Below are 17,505 nucleotides of genomic sequence, written 5' to 3' on the forward strand. Positions count from 1 at the left end.
TTGCCTAGCGTTGGTGACCCAGACACAAATATAGAATTAGAAATATATGAGAAAGGGGGGCTAGATAACTAATAGAATTAGCATGGAACAAAGAAGAATGCAGAGGGGCAGTTAAAAAAAGACTTCGAATTGGAAACGATAATAACGGTGGAGGCCTGACTTGCCTGGATATCTAACGCTAAGGTGTCACTAGAATCGGGGTTCCTAAAACAGGTGATGGTGGGGCGGGGGGAGAGGGGGAAGGACTTATGGATCGGGGGAGTGGGGCAGGGGGTTGATTGGGCACGTAAGAATCTTTGGTGCTCACCCATTGAGAAGGATAGGCCTCGGTTGTCCATCGTGAACAAGTCGTAGAGGTTCTCCCCGAAGGCCGTGGTACCGGCCGTAAGAGAGTCGCCGATGGCCCCCACGACATCGATGTCCCCAGGGCGTAGGTAGTGGACGCTGCTCGGGATCTCCCGGGATCGGTACCCTCGAACATCACACGGAAACGGATAGGCGGGCGGTATCTCATCCTGGACTTCATCCTGGGGAAGGGCGGAAGGCGTGTCAACATTCTCCTGACCATAAGGGATCGATGGTTTCAGGCGTAACTCTACAGAATCGACTCATATTAGAAATGAAAAAATAATAACTTTGTGATTCCACAGAAAATTTAATACGGGACGACTCGGTTTTCGACGTTCACCTCACCGTCAGACTTGGAGCCGTAAATAAAAGCATAGCTAGAAAGATACTTGGACGTCAAAATAGCCTCAGAAATAATATGGGAACCGCCCGTTTGAAATATTTTATGCAACTGAATTAAATAAAATTACCTTTATGAGATGAATGAAGGAAATCTTAGAATGAAAAAAGCAGGTATTGATTGCTTCGCTACAGTTTGGTCTCATCGTGAATTTGTCGGGAGCACTGAGCACCTTAAGTCAAAGGATTTTATTTCCTAACAAAAAAGGTTGGTAAATTCATTAAAGGTTGCTTGAAAAGAACAAAGGACCGCAAGGGAAGAGGGTGTCATGGCGCCAGTGATGGGGAGGAGGGGAAGGAAACTCTTATGCCATGGAGGGTAAAGAATATCTTTGGCGTGTATATAATTCTTAACACACAATGGTCTATCCACTTTCTAGGGTCCAACCCCCTTGGTCAGGTGGATGCCTCGTCGGTATTGATGAGATTGCCTGATCAAAAGAATAGAAACAAAACTAAATACGTCCCCATAAGATTATCACGCTCAAAATTAAGAAACTTTCATGGTTTTACAGAAGAATCAATCCTTTAATTGGGCTCTTCTAGGGTTGACGTAGACATTTGATCTCCCCGAGTCTTAGTGGTTTTACGGAATATCTTATCCTCTAAGGCTTACTTTCCCTCAACAACATTCGCGATTAGAGTGCAACGATATTTTGTATTGGAGACTTTTTCAGCAACTTTGCGAATTTAAGTATGCGAATCTTACTTTAAAAAAATATTTTAGCGATTGTTCCCCGAGACTTGGTTTTTCTGGTTACAGTGACGAGGTTTTCGGCTGCAGTAAAAGGTGGAAATGATTGCAGCGCGTTCTGATCGGGCCTCCGTGAAAGTGAATGGTGCCCCTGCTCGTGATAGAACGCCTTTTCCCTTCCACCTTCCGCCCACTCGAGCGCCGCACCAAGGGATCAAAGGTCTCACAACTCACGAGACTTGCTACGCACCTTCGATAGCCGCGTAACTCTCTTCCACACTTAATCACATCGCCCATCAGATTGTTACGCAATACTAATAAGCTACATTGCCTTTCTAAACCATCGAGGATGAGAAATATATGAAATACTTATACACTTGCATAAATAGTTGTAGGTAAATCAACATGACATCAAAAAAATAAATAAAAGCAATTTTAGAGTATTTTATAACACTTTAAGGAAATCTAGGCGAAATGGAAGCACATAAATATTTTTGAGAAAAAAGATTAACTATTTTCTTGCTATTTATCAAGCATGAAATTTGATCTAATTCTTAACTACAGGTAGAAGTGTCTAAAACAATACTTACACATAATAACTATTACATTATCATTTGCGTACTATATTAGCTACTTCAAAGAAATTTGGTATGTTCTTAAGAGTACTGTGCCTATTGGATGAATAGAAAACATTTTCAAGTTTCAGTTCTAATTAATTATCTTAGATTAAAAAAAAAACTTTGACGAAGATTATTAAATAATAGAGGATTCGTTAAAATTTGGAGGTGTAAACAAGAAATCATTGTTATTTTCGTTTATGTACAATGAACAAGCCTTTATAGACAATAGCGCGCCTGTCTGATTCCTCTTCCCATATACATGAACGTTTCAAGGCCATGAGAAGTTGATAATGAACACTTGCTTTTTAAATGTATCTTCTACATCAATTTCCTTGATACCACAAACTTTGCTACAATGCATAAGAAGAGCTTATAATGGCTTAAAAAAGAAAGTCTTTGCCTTCTTAGATAAAAAGTACCTCTCATCGAATATTGCAGGCGTTCGAGTCTCTCACTTCGGAGCACATTTAGCGAAATGCATTCCAGGTAATACATTACCTTTACCAAACACATAGTTCTTCGTTAGAGTTAAAAACTCAGCGCTCCTAGGAATCGCTCAATTCAGAGCAACCATAGGCAGTAAGGTCCGGGGATGATCCTACCCTCCCCTTGGGCGGGAGGGTGGGTGGCGGGGCGCACTTGCTCTTCGAACGCTTGCTTCCGCTTCATCGCGCAGACGATGAGTTTCTCTCGCATATGCACATAACATGAATTAAACCGTCGACGTGAAACCTAGAGTAAGAGGTTCGCAGTATGATTAAGTTCCTTCATTTGAAAGGACACAGTGCCCGGCAAATCCACGATGAAACGATGGCTGTTTATGGAAATAATAGCCCGTCACCTCCGGCCAGTAACCGTATGCTCGACCCACTAGGTCCTCTTTACATCAAGAATTGACGGAGAATTATTTTTTGCGCTAAAATTTTCAAAAAGGCACTAGTGATGTGTGTCGTAATTAAGAAAACTGTATAGGAGACTAAAAGATCTCACGGTCTTTAATTTTGACAATCAAGGGTACTGAGATGCTACAGCAATGCTCAAGTCTTAAACCTGAAGGATGGTTTTGATGGGGATCGAGATGGTGCGGGGGCTAACGTACTGGCTTCCCACCCTGAGGGCGCGGGTTCAAATTCCGGCGGCGTTGAATATTTTTCAGAGATATCTCGATTCCTAATTGAGGTGCTTTGTGGAGGGCACTTTGAGTGAGTACGCCGTCTGTCGGATGGGACGTTAAACTGCGGACCCCTTGGTGCCTTTCGTTAAGAGTAGGCTAATGCCGACGCCGGGTTTCTCTCCACCCTTCATCCTTTCCTGTCCATCCCCTATGGCGCAAATGACCTTAGCTGTCGGTCGCCTCCCCTCAAAACTACAACTACTACGAACATAGGAGAGGTGGGGAAGGCGGATTCGAGCAGATCACAAGCGCAAAAATATTTCCTTTACCGGGACTTGGACACCGGATCTTTCCACTTGTAGGGCCGATGCTCCAACCACTTGAGCTATCGAGGAAATGAAAATTATTGTGAGATCTGCGGGGGCTTTATTCAACCCAGTGCCCCGATTCTATGGCCAAATGAGAGGCACAAGGGGGCTGTTTCATCCACCAAAGGAGAAAGAGACAACACACAAGAGGAAAGGTCGGTGGGTACAACGCCAAAAAAAGGATTTTCTGTGATACTATTAGAGGTGGTGGAGGTTATGGTGGAAACTTGACGTCATCTTACGGGAAGGGAGGAGTTGGACTCAGCGTGGCGAAGCGTGATGACGGGGAGAGGACGAATTGACAACAACTAATGACAATTCCAATCATGACATGCCAATGACATCGACAATGATCATTGACGAGCGCCGTATATCTGACTGAATTAAAACGCGGAAAATGCGAGAAGAGGGTACATACTTAGAGAGTGCGTGGCGGGGGTCAGAATGCATCAAGGTGCCCTCTGCAAAATGCGTCGCTCGCATAGGGCGTGCCAGCGTCCTTGTTTTTTTCCTCGCGGCGTCGTCTTTTGTTCTTTAATGTCGCACCCAATCGAGCCTAAACGGGGATGATATATTCCAAAGAAACTGCGGTAGATGCCGCAACAGTAAGGCGAATGATTTTTACACTCTGAAATTGGTGCATGGGGATGATATCTGGGTTCTATTGTAGAGGGCTTATTTCACCTGCGCAACTGAAGCTGGATTAGCTTGGCTTCCCGGACGGAGAGATTTGCCACTTCGCCATTGGCCGCCCGGTGAACCATCGTCATGGCTCGCCAGGCGGCGATGGTTGGTCTAGGAATAGTGTTCGCGGGAGATTGTTTTCTTATAATTCCTCGAAATGCTTGGACATGTCCTAGAAAACGTTTCTAAATGCCCATCGTTTGCACATATTGAGTAGTTTAAGGCGTGATGTGGTGGAATTCGAACATAATAAAGAAAATATGGTAACAATTTTCCACTATATGAGTTTAATAGTACGACCGGTGTTTTCGATGTATTCCATCATCCTCACCTGATACATTGAAACCTGGTCGTGCATTAAACTTATTATGTGGAAAATTGTTAGTATCTTTTCTTTCCTCGTCGTTTGCGTTTAACCTATTGTCCTCGATTCCATCTTTGCGAATGAGTGATGTCGATCGTTGAAGGAATACCTTTTCTTTTGACGGAGCCCACGACACAAATTGACGCGTGCGAAGGAATGTTTAGCTTGGATATTTCTTCTGAGAAACAAACTTGCCATGATTGAATGTAATGTATCTCTAGCTCAGGTAACAGTTTGACCTTCGCCAGGGAGATTAGTGGTCTCATAAAATGGGGGGAATTACGGGGCTGGAAGAAACATTCTGATGCCTAAGTACAGAGGAGAAAGCATGAATACGGAGGCTATTTGAATTGATTTGGAAGCCTCATTGCAGATCGGTTCAGTTTCCGCGAAATAGCATTTCCATTGCACTGAATAGAGCAGTGACCACAAAAAGGCGATGAATAAAAGTAATATGTATTTGATATTTTCAAGAATTGAATTATTTTCCTCCTAATGGCAGTAATCTTGGAAAGGAAGGAAGGCCCGTGAAGCCGCAAGCGGCCCTGGCAAAGGAGCTAATCCCTACCAGCTCTCGGCCTGAATGTTGAATTCGCACACGCCTCAGGGCATATATTGCGAGGTGAGCTCTTCCCTCACCCGTCAAACCGTCCTTCGGGCAGATAACTGACTGTGTGAATAATTTTTTAGCCATGCCAGGTTTAAATTTTCGCGACGCAAAAATTGTATGTACCCAATAATCCTTGATTTTATATGGCATCTTTAGGCGGGTTCTTTGGGGGGGGGGGGGGTTGAATATCTCCGCCTTAAAAAAAGCTGAACAATTATATTTTGGCAATTACTTACTTCTTTTGCCTCCAGTATTCCTCAACCGGTTTAAAGATTTTTCCGTGTGTGTTTTAAAATCTTGATCCTTTGCCCTATTGATCCTTTATTAGTTGCGGTCGAAAAATCAGTAACCTCTTCACTAGATAAATTTATTTGATTTATTTTTATTATTCTGTAGAGTATGTAGGGGCGGGTGATTACACACCGGGCTACTTTTGACATAATATACTTCCCCCCCTCCTTGCGCGGTTAGGCGTTATTCTGATCAGTTATCGTTCGTGGGCAAAAACAGCTGAAATCTATTTGCCCTACACCTAATCTGTCTAATTTTATTCAAATGATCTCTCCTATCATGGTACGATGGGGCTAGTAATACATTTTCAGCAGCAAATCCTATTCATCCGATTTCTTGTTTTAAAAGAAATGAAGTCTTTTTCTTTGTGCAGTTATTACAGTCGAGGTATATAGAAAATGGCAGTTAATTGGCTAGCAACCAATTCGCGTTTCATTACTCCTCAGGAACTTACACACACCACACAAGGATGGATTTCCATCACCAAGAAAGCACTTGACATACCCACGCTATTATAAATTTAATATTGTAAATGCACGTCGTTAAAAATTATATTTGTGTATCTGTCAAATGTTCTCCACTGCCTGCTATTAGAGCACGGCCCTCTCGGTGCAACATAGAGGTCGTGTGGTGTTGAATGTATCTGCTGGGAAACCTATTCGTTAGAATAAGAAAAGAGTAGAAGAGACTTCAGGTCTTTGGATTATTTGAAACATTATTATTGCTATTATTTTAAACTCTTCTGAATTTTTGGGGGACGGATCTTTTAAGAATGGGTGAACATCGAAAAAAACCAATTGAATCGTTGTGGTAGTGGTGGTGTATGGATTTGGTGCATGACGCACTCGATTATTTTGGATTTTAATTCTATGTAGACGTAATCATTGCCTAATTAATTAAAGCTGCTCCTAATTGTCCTGATGCTGAGAGCATACCCTGTCAGGGAACCTTGGTGAAACATCCTTTAGATAGCGTCTTAGAAATGTTAAGTTGACTGTAATACGAGGTAAATTGCCATTTCGTAGTTAATTGTCATCTCGTTAGTTGCCATTTCGAGGTCGGTTCTGGACATTCCCTGGAGTGTAAATGGACATCGATCAGGGTTTCTTAGATGACACTATATTATATATTCCCGAATTTCTCCTTTGGTGGGTGAAACAGCCCCCTGACGCCATCTCTTGGCTAAAGAATCGGGGCGCTTGGCGACATATTAGACCAACGGATCTCAGGGTAAATGATGTTTCCTCGATAGCTCAAGTGGTTAAGAGCATCCGCCCGGCAAGTGGAAAGATCCGGTGTCCGAGTCCCGGTCAAGGAAATATTTTTACTCTTGTGATCCGTTCGATTCCGCCTTCCCCACCTTTATTGTGTTCGTCCTTTAAGTGTGTTCCTATCCCTTTTCCTTATATCTGTTTCTGTATATATGACTATTTATTCGCTGTTTGGCGGGATTTCGTGTTTGAATGTGTATTTGACCAATGTGACTCATCTCTTTCTTCTGGCTATGCGTGCCACGAAACGCGCTGTTCCTTTCCTGTATGATGTTGTATGAATTTTAACCAACCCACTGTCTTTTCCTCTTGTGTGTGGTGTATTTCTCCTTTGGTGGGTGAAACGCCATCTCTTGGCTAAAGAATCGGGGAGCTTGGCGACATATTAGACCCACGGATCTCAGGGTAAATGATGTTTCCTCGATAGCTCAAGTGGTTAAGAGCATCCGCCCGGCAAGTGGAAAGATCCGGTGTTCGAGTCCCGGTCAAGGAAATATTTTTACTCTTGTGATCCGTTCGATTCCGCCTTCCCCACCTTTATTGTGTTCGTCCTTTATATGTGTTCCTATCCCTTTTCCTTATATCTGTTTCTATATGTATGAGTATATATATAATATATATATTATATTATATATAATATATATATAAATATTATATTATATATATATTATATAATATATATATTACATTATATATATATATATCATATTTTATATATATATATATATATGAAGGACGAACATAGGAGAGGTGGGGAAGGCAAAATCGAGCAGATCACAAGATTGAATGAAAAAAATGCAGTCTGAAGTAAATCGCACGTTGAATAAGTACTAAATGAATTGTGCACACCCTTAGATACAAGGTATTTACTGGAAATGGAACAGAAGGGAAAACGCGAGAAGAGTTCCAAGGGGGAAGATCAAGTATTCGGGAGATCGTGCACAGAGGGATGCAAGACAAGCGCAACCAATCCAAGAGTCATCATTGTATCGGGAAGAATCGAGGGCTGCTGTCAAAAAATCTCCAGATCGAAGGAATACTTTTAGAAAGGGTTGCCGGAAGTCTGGAGGACGCAGTTTCTTGGCCCGAAAGCACAAGTCGCGTCGGGTCGATGGCGGAGAAGAGAAAACAATCCGGGGTCATTTGAGCTGATTCCGGTGTGAGGGCTTTGAGTCTCCGTTTGAGTTTCGGCTCCAAAAGGGAAGTGACGAGATGCGCCGAATGCTTCGTCACACACGCAGACACACGAACGCTCTCACGTCCGCGCACTTTCTGCCTTCGCCCTTGCACGTCCGCTGAGTTCGGATCCTCCTCCACCCCGCCCCGCAGGTGCCCGCTCTCTCGATCGCGCAACGGGGAAGGTCGGTCGGAAAGGCGGCGGGGGGGGACCTTGGCCTTCGCTCGCCTCGGCGACCGACCGACCGACCGCGGCCGCATATCACAATCCCACACGGTGGAACCCACTAAAGGCGAAAATGACCGAGTGGGGAATGCCAAAACCGGTAATCTTATTCCTAATCGCGTCATGCATATCCTCAAACATAGCTCCGAACTCTGATGTGTTGGAATCGACTGGTGGGTTTACGAAATTAATTAAGGTTTGCTTAATTCCATCGATGGAATCTTTGCGCACGCGTTTGCATACATTTATTATTTATACTCGTGCTTCCAACCGGGCGTAAATAAAACGAATGCTTTTTAAATTTTGTATCGTTTAATTACGAGCGATGCTGATAATTTTGATGCGAAACAGCCTGAATGGAATTACCGTTCAAAGTGTTGGAGAACAACCCCAAGTGTTGAAGAGATAGCAATAGTAATTATGGAAAACAATACAGATGGATGGCCCGAAACAATATCTAAGGCGCGCATTCCTAATCCTTTCAATGTGGCACCGTGTGGCATGGATTGGCATTTATTTCGGTATTTAAGCTCTTCCGTGTCGCTAACTTCCATCGCACCATAAAAAATTAAAGACATTGCGTTTCACTGAAATTTAATAATTTATTTGTGTCAGTTGAAACGCAAAGTCTTTGATTCTTTCTTCGTGCTTTACAAATGTATTTCCGCTCATAAGCATCGGCCTCAATTCCATTGCATCGCAATTCATTGATGCTCTTCGTCCGACTGGGTGGGTCGAGCCGACCCACCCAGTCAGGTTGAATAAATCGCAAGGCGTGAAATTGAAATTTCCTCACGATGACGGTAATAGATTTTGGACATATTCTGAAAACTCTATTAGAACTTCGGGGAAGGATAATATATCTGTAACATCTAAATCATCGGGCAAAAAATACACATTTTCCTGCACGCCATTATCTTCTTCAGACTCTCGAATTAATATTTTCTTACGTGACATCCAAAAATGTCTATTTTTACCGCTCATAAGTATATTCAAGCGTACCGTTCTCCATTTAATTACGGCCTTCAACATCACGCCTCTCAGTCCTCCAACTCATCATGCCTTCTCGGAGTTTACCCAAACAACTTCCTCTTTTCCGACATCATTCTCAACAGTTCTTGGTCAGTCCGTCTGCTCACCATTCTCTCCATTACTCACATCTTAAAATGCAAACTCATTTCTCCATCCACAACAACATTTAAGAGAGCACTTCACAAGTTCATCTTCCTCACGTACAAAACTTATCTAGTATACCCTCCCTCATTTCACTCAGCTGCTATGGAGATCTATGTTTCTACTTTTCCCTTTGTCATCTCAAGCAGGAGAATTTTGCATCATTATTTTTAGCTAATGTTATGTCTCTCAACACTCCTCATGGGTTGTCAATCTCTTCATTTCAATTTCAGTAACATAATAATATGTAAACCATGTAAAAATGATTGTTACAATGTACATGTATCTCTCCTCTAATTAATAGGGTTTTCGCAGGTTTTTCACACCCCCTTCTCTTCGTGGATGTTTTCCTGCGTGGGTTTTTAACTTGTTGAGCAATGCCACGCTCTCCCTAGCTTTTCTCACAAACCTCATTCTTTGCTTAGACTTTACCTATTTTATTGTTCTCTTTCTTCACTGTCATTTAATTTGAGTATATAATTATATATATATATTTATATATATATTTAAGGAAATATATATATATATATATATATATATATATATACTAGCTGAATACCCGGCTTTGCACGGGTTAGGGAGAAACAATAATATAAATATACTACATAAATAAAAATAAAAAATTATAAAGTACAATAATACATTACTTCATACAAATTTAAGAATCTTTTTTATTTAACACCTGTTTATAAACTACATTTTTCGTTTCATATCCAGGAGAAAGAATATATAAATTTTTAGGCGAACCTACTCTGGAGCAAGCAACATAAAGTTGCCCGTGGCTAAAACATGGCGATCTTAGATCAACACCACAAAACTTTAAAGACTGTCCCTTTGATTTATTAATGGTAATTGAAAAAGCTAGCCGGACTGGAAACTGTAATCTTTTAAAGTTGAAGGGAAGATCAGTTGGGATTAGAGGTATCCGTGGAATAAAAATTATTTCACCTTTTCCTTTTCCAGTTAAAATGACTGCCTGGATTATATTTTTCATTAATTTTGTCACACACAATCGTGTCCCATTGCAGAGTTTTGGTGGATCTAAATTTCGGAATAAAATGATTGGAGATCCTACTTTAAGTATAAGGCGATGTTGTGGCAATCCAGCTGGATCAAGTGAATTTAGGAATTCCGTTGGATAATTGACGGCTTCGTCAGCTTCCACTACGGTATCAACCGATTTATATTCAATCACGTCTCCTGGCAGCATGGCTAGTATCTCCTTGTTAATTTCATCAACATCATCGTTCTTAGGAGCAAGAATGGCTCTTTCTCGCAACCATTCTAAATTTTTATAATTTTGATTAACGTTAGGATAGACTGCTTGTATCTTATCGCGGACAGTTTTCACCGATACGCATAAATCTGATGACAATTTTATCATACCAGATGCTTCAATAACTAATCTATCTTCTCCAATCTCCAAAAGTTTATTTGCAAAATTTTGAGCATTCCCATCTCTTAAGAGGATTCGCATGTTTTGTTTAAGGCTAATTTCTTGGACATGATTCCATAGAACAATGTTTTAAACAGGCATAAATTTCATCGGCTGGAGTCGATTTTGGAATGACAGGCAGAGTTTGACGGAAGTCTCCACACAGGAGTACCAGAGCTCCTCCCATTAAACTGCAGTTTCCTCTAAGATCTTGAAGTGTTGCGTTGAGGGCCTCAAGAGATTTTTTATGAGCCATCGTACACTCATCCCATACTATCAATTTACATTCTATAAGAACTTGTGCCTGGCCGCTTGTTTTAGTTATATGACATGTGGGATTTTCTTGTCGGGAAATATTAAGTGGCAACTTAAGGGCAGAGTGGGCTGTTCTTCCTCCTTCCATTAATGTCGCTGCAATACCTGAAGATGCAACGGCTAGAGCAATTTCTCCATGAACCCTGATTTCAGCGAGAACTAAATTAATTGAAAATGTTTTTCCCGTGCCACCAGCAGCATCAAGAAAAATGATACCTCCTTCTTGTTTATCTACTTGATCCATTATTGTTTCGTACGCGAATTCCTGATCTTCATTAAGAAGTGGCTTTTTATCCGCGATGTATGCTTCTAAGTCTAAGACATTGTAGCTAGTTTCACGTATATTATCTGGATAAAATACACCCTGTTGATCTTGTACAGGTGCAAAAAGACCGAGTTCCACTAAAGTCTTGTTAACCATGGTGATACACTTTTCCTCCAAAATAATCAAAGTTTTATTAAAAATGTCGGAGTTAAACGGAATATCCAATGTAGGATTTTCACTTCGAACTTTAGCCAGTATATCCTCACTAATTGATTCTTTATATTTTTCCCATATCGTTTTTGGGTTAGATGGATTACAGGAGGTTATTATGATGGCAAACAAAATTCGGATTTGTCCTGGAAGAGAAATCAAACTGGCCTCCTGCAATGAGTCATCCCAGTGTTGATCTCCTTCTAGCAACCCTAAATTCTGGCAAGCTTCTCTGAATGTCTCACATATTTCTCCGTTTACCGTTCTTAATTCTGCAAATGAGCGAGGTCCTCTAATGGTATGTAGAAGCATTCTTAAAAAATAACATTCGGCGTTGTTAGGATGGACTGTGTAGACTCGGCCCAATGCGTCACATGAATAAATATTATTCTCAGGATCAAAGTTGCCCATTTTTCTTCTTCAAAAGGCTTTCCTTAATGTATTCCACGTATAATATCACGGCAATTCTGAATACAATAGTGTTCTTGCAAAAGTATCTTGCTGGCATAGTTGGAAAAATGCTGTTTCTATGACAGCAAAAAAGTAAACAAATTACATACATACAAACAAACACTCTCCTTTATATATATATATATATATATATATATATATATATATATATATATATATACACACATTCAAACACGAAACATTTAGCCAATGTGGCTCATCTCTTTCTTCTGGCTATGCGTGCCACGAAACGCACTGTTCCTTTCCTGTATGATGTTGTATGAATTCTAAACCACTGTCTTTTCCTCTTGCGTGTAGTGTATTTCTCCTTTGGTGGGTGAAACAGCCCCCTGACGTCATCTCTTGGCTAAAGAATCGGGGCGCTTGGCGACATATTAGACCCACGGATCTCAGGGTAATTTACGTTTCCTCGATAGCTCAAGTGGTTAAGAGCATCCGCCCGTCAAGTGGAAAGATCCGAGGTTCGAGTCCCGGTCAAGGAAATATTTTTACTCTTGTGATCCGTTCGATTCCGCCTCCCCCACCTTTATTGTGTTCGTCCTTTATATGTGTTCCTATCCCTTTTCCTTATATCTGTTTCTGTATATATGAATATATATATGTGCGTGTGTGTGTGTGTGTATGTATTTCGTTCTATATGTGTATATATTCACATCATTATAAATGTTGTGCCTAATATAATATATATACGGCGATGGGTTGAATGGAAGAAGGGACAATTAGGTCTCAATTTCGCCCAAATAAAGACCTCTATCTATACATCTAAAAAGTCTCCAACCTAGCTCGGAGATCAAATTGCGGAGGCATGCAGCTTCGTACAAAAGCTTTCAGTAATGCTTTCTTCACGTCTTCCCTTTTATAGTGTCCCCGACGTCAATTCCATTTCGTCGGCCCCCATTTTTTCCGAGGGTGAGTCAAATGGTAATATCAAAATTTAAATATTTTTATCTCGTAATTTCTTCATTACCAAAAGTTCTCACTCAAACCATTTTCATACGCAGTCCTCTTGGCGTGCAATAGAAGCCCCTCGAAAGTTCACGAATACCTCTAGGAAAACAGTAGCTTCGACTGCGCTAAGAGCATCTTCCGTCACAACACGTTGTGCGCCTGACCTGGTCCAGGGGATACGGAAATAACGCTCTTGAAGAACGTCTACGTAGTCCAGGCGTCATTGCTAAAGTGAAATACGTGAATCACCATTCTGAATTCAAAACCATTCTCAATTTTCTTTCGTTGATGTTTATAGATGTGTTTCAGCCCCTGAATAAACGAATGAGAGATGGCTGTTTCTCCGTGATGCATGTTGAAAGCGGAGTGACCATGTTTACTCTGTGGCGATGTTGAATATAGTTTATATTGCTGCGCCGTATTGTTGCGTTGTGACATCACGCTGCCAGTTGCGGGGCTAACACTGTGGGAAACGAAAATTGGCATCGGCAGGATGTTTCGTAAATATAGCGCAGTTTTAATGCTTTCACTTGACCTGCCGTTGTATTAGGGAACGACTTCAACGACGACGGGCGGGCATCCGTGCCTCCGCCGGCCATCCGCACACCCACCATTTGACCGAGACAAGGCGTGCCCCCGACTCCGATTCATTTCTAATGAGTTCGATTCAGTATTAGCTACGTCACAGTCTACACGGTGGAGTGACTCCACGGGGGTGGCCGGGGGGGGGGAGGGTTGGGAGTGGGAGTACATTCGAGACCCGAGGGTGTTGCGCCCCCCCCCCTCGGTGCTCCGTGGATGGGTGGGTGTCACGTGCCTGTAATTAGCCGATCGCCGTAATTCTCCCAACCCCTCTCGCCTTTTAGAGGTCGGCTATTGTAATGGGTTTATTGCGGTAATGGCACGCGTATTCGAGGTCACTCTCACACACGTGCGTAATATCCCACGGAGCAGCCTCCCTCTGGGACAGCGCGGCGTGATTATTTTCCTTGACATTTTTAAATAGACGACAATAAATTGAATGTTATGACAATTATTTCCTCTCAGAATTTCAGCGGGACAAGCATTGGAAGCGAATGAATTGAATGGACAGAACATTATAACCATGATGCATGGACTTGGAAAATAAAGATTAAAAAAAAACATTCCGAAAACCTGCAGGGCCTGTTTTATGTTTTTATTGCGTTCAACTTTTCTTTTAAAAAATTCCATTTTTTTAATTTGATATTTCGACTTGTCCATGAAAGTGAGTTTTTTTCGAGGTGAGTGAGATTTTTTAAGTTTACACATTTTTTTACCAAGAAATATTACCATCACATTCTTGCATGCATTAAGGAAGATCACCGCTGGAGTGTTTCGGATATCATCTCTCAAGGCAGCCGGAACCTTGACGATATTAATGTGGAAAGCGATGAAGTAGATCGGGGTAATTACGTATAACCAAATCAATTACCTTGGCACCGTTCGTCAAGAAAATGATACTTCTTTGAAATTAAGAGTCAAAGGGGAGTGGAGACAATCCTCAAAGCACCCGCGTCGCGGGAAAGTTATTCGCGGCCGTGTAATGGTGCGGAGGTAGCGAGGCAACCGGAAATGGAGCTGACCTCCTGAGTGGACTTGTGCAAACATTTGATGATTTCCTTCCCTCCTCCCTCAACTGGGCATTAAGCATCTGCAGAAAAACCTCTCTCTCGAAGGTTGTTGATCAGCTCTTGGACCCGTGAATATCTCTGAACAAACTAAGCTGTGATTGACTAATGGGCCTGTCGCAATGTTTCGGCGCAACATATCGTCCGTGAAGTCCAAGAAGCATTCGACTTCCCTTGTGGCGTCCCTTCACTTGATACCACACACAGCTCGGATGAAATGGATACGACCGACCAGAGAGCCATGATTGTAATACTTCATTCGCCGCGTCTTTATCCCAACTTCTATTTATATTCGTGTGCCATTATTGTGTATTGTTATTGTAATGATATAGCATTGTCATTGTGGTCCATCGTAAACTAAAAGAAGCTCAAAGGCTCTGCCTGTTATCAATATGTAGGGGCTACTCTACGGTCAGCACTGATGCGTTGTGTATAATTTGCGGGCTACCACCCTTAAAATACGAGATCCTGGAAAGAACAATCTGGACAAAGGGCTAAACACTTCAATCTTGAACTTGATGAAAATCAATATATAAGGAAAAACCTCTTAAGAAAGAGACTGAGGGAAGAATCCATCATTCAGTGGCAATCTGACTGGGATAACAGCGATAAAGGCTCATACACAAAGGACATTTTCCCTGTTATTTGCGATAGATTAAAACTAAAAATCAACCTTTCACACAAATTTACCCAAATGCTATCAGGCCATGGATATTTTTCAAATTACCTTCACAAAATTGGGAAATCGAGAACTAACCTATGTGATATTTGCTTAACAGAGGACACCGCCAAACACAGAATAGAAGAATGTATCCGTTATGAAAAAACAAGACCAGAAATATGGCATAACATGGCGGTGAAGAAAATTAAATTGCGCGAAATAGTATTATTCTGCTGAAACACCAATTGTAATATCCTATTTGATTTCGTCACATGAGTGGTAATTAAGCAATGTAAGCAGACACATCTAACACATTTTACTGTCAGTGTAAATTTTCCTATTTAACGTGCTCTACAACTAGGTGAGAAATAAAAATATATCATACATTCACGATGCAAATTATTTTTATCTGTATATATTATGTTGTATGTTTCTGTACTTGTGCTGATTGTTGTGAAAATATGTACTAATTGTACTCGAAGTGCCTAAATTCTAATGTTCTGTGTATTCTTTAAATGGTTAAGTGTGTAATTCCAAATGTTTTATTATGTATGTTTTGGATACTTGAGAGTTTATGTAAATAACTGTTTAAAAATCTAACTTCGGGTAACTTTGGCGATTGAAGACAAAAGGGGAATTTAAGCGTGAGCAGGTATCCCCTCAATCAACATATAGCAGTGTTGTATAACTATGTATATTGCTACTGGAATAAACTATTGATCTACGGGGAGGAGACTCACCGTAGTATTAAAAAAAAGTCACCTCGCCTTAAGAACAACAATAAGCTGCTTGAAAAGTTTGCAATAAGAAAACCGGCGAATCCTGAACCACAATAGCTGAACTAGCTGAAAAATAATTTGTGTAAAAGTAGCAATGTATTCTTCTATTTGTCTATTGAGGGATTATTTCTTAAATTGTTTATCATTAATTTAACGCCTAACATTGCTTTAAGGAAGGTTTTTGGATGGCCACAGCTACTAAATCAATATTTGATGACTCCTAACAAAACACAAAATCCAGTATCCTACTTTACATCAGGTCCCTCTTCATCTCTGAGTACTTTCTTCCTCCCATCATCCCGTCCAACATGTCTATCCTGTTCCTTCCCTTTCCTCTTTTGCCCAACATTCTACCCTCTATCACAGTCTTGAACATCCCACTGCCGGTCAACAGCCCCTTCATCCACTTTTCCTGCCTCCATAGGATTGCTCCCAACAAACCCCTCTCTTCGCCCACCATACCAAGTACTTCCTCCTTTGTTTTCTTCTCGGTCCATTTCACCTTCTCCATTCTTCTCCACAACCACATTTCAAAAGCCTCCAATCTAAGTCTATCCTCCCGCTTCAATATCAAAGTTTCTATGAGTCTTTTCTGAATATCCTCACTCAACGTCCCTGGCTCCAACTCCCTCCTCCTTGTAAAAGCCTCTTTGCCTAGCGCAATTCTTCTCCTTACGTCCCCACTACTTTGACCGTGTTGGTCCAAAACACTTCCGAGATACGTAAACTGTTCTACCTGCTCTAGTTTTTGCCCTCCTATTTTAATGTTTAGCTTAGCCTTTTTCTTTCCAGAAAATCGCATAACCTTTGTTTTATTAATATTGATTCTCTTCCCATACCTGTCGCACTGAATTGCCAATTCACTCAGCAATGCTTTCAACCCTTTGGCTGACTGACAAACTAAAGCTTGGTAATCAGCAAACCTAACTGATTTTACCAATTCTCCGTCTACTTTCATTCCTACCTCCAGTTCTTCTCATGCCTCCTTAATCATTTCCTCTGCATACAGGTTTAACAGCAACGGTGATAAAGGGCAACCCTGTCTTACACCTCTTCCTAACACTGCCCATCCGGACCCCCGTTTCCCACCCGCACCTGAGCAGTCTGAGACATGTACAGGTTGCGGATTAGCCTCCTTTCCCTCCAATCTATTCCAATTTTCTGCAATATACTCATTGGTTTTTCCCAATTCACTCTATCAAAGGCTTTTTCGAAATCTACGAAACAGGCAAATACTTCCTGGTTGTGTTCTATATTCCTTTCGATCAATAATCTCATTACTGCAATGGCCTCACGCGTACCTCTCCCTTTCCTAAACCCAAACTGATCATCCCCTAAGTAATCAATTGCCCTACTCTCTATCCTTTTGTTTGTGATGCTGAGAACAACTTTAGCTGCGTGGGATATTAAACTTATTGTCCTGTAGCCCTCACA

General features: G+C 41.3%; 1 protein-coding gene across 1 annotated transcript in view; it reads right to left on the reverse strand.

Moving 5' to 3' along the window:
* The window catches only part of LOC139700765 (phospholipase B1, membrane-associated-like), a 66,319-nt gene that overhangs the window by 16,071 nt on the left and 32,743 nt on the right, over positions 1-17,505 (reverse strand). Inside the window, exon 3 of the mRNA XM_071599187.1 lies at positions 308-527. Within this exon, the coding sequence (XP_071455288.1) occupies positions 308-527 (220 nt within the window). The remainder of the gene's footprint in view (positions 1-307; positions 528-17,505) is intronic.

Source organism: Hetaerina americana, unplaced genomic scaffold, assembly GCF_022747635.1.
Source record: "Hetaerina americana unplaced genomic scaffold, ioHetAmer1.1.p SCAF_11, whole genome shotgun sequence".
Classification (NCBI taxonomy): domain Eukaryota; kingdom Metazoa; phylum Arthropoda; class Insecta; order Odonata; family Calopterygidae; genus Hetaerina; species Hetaerina americana.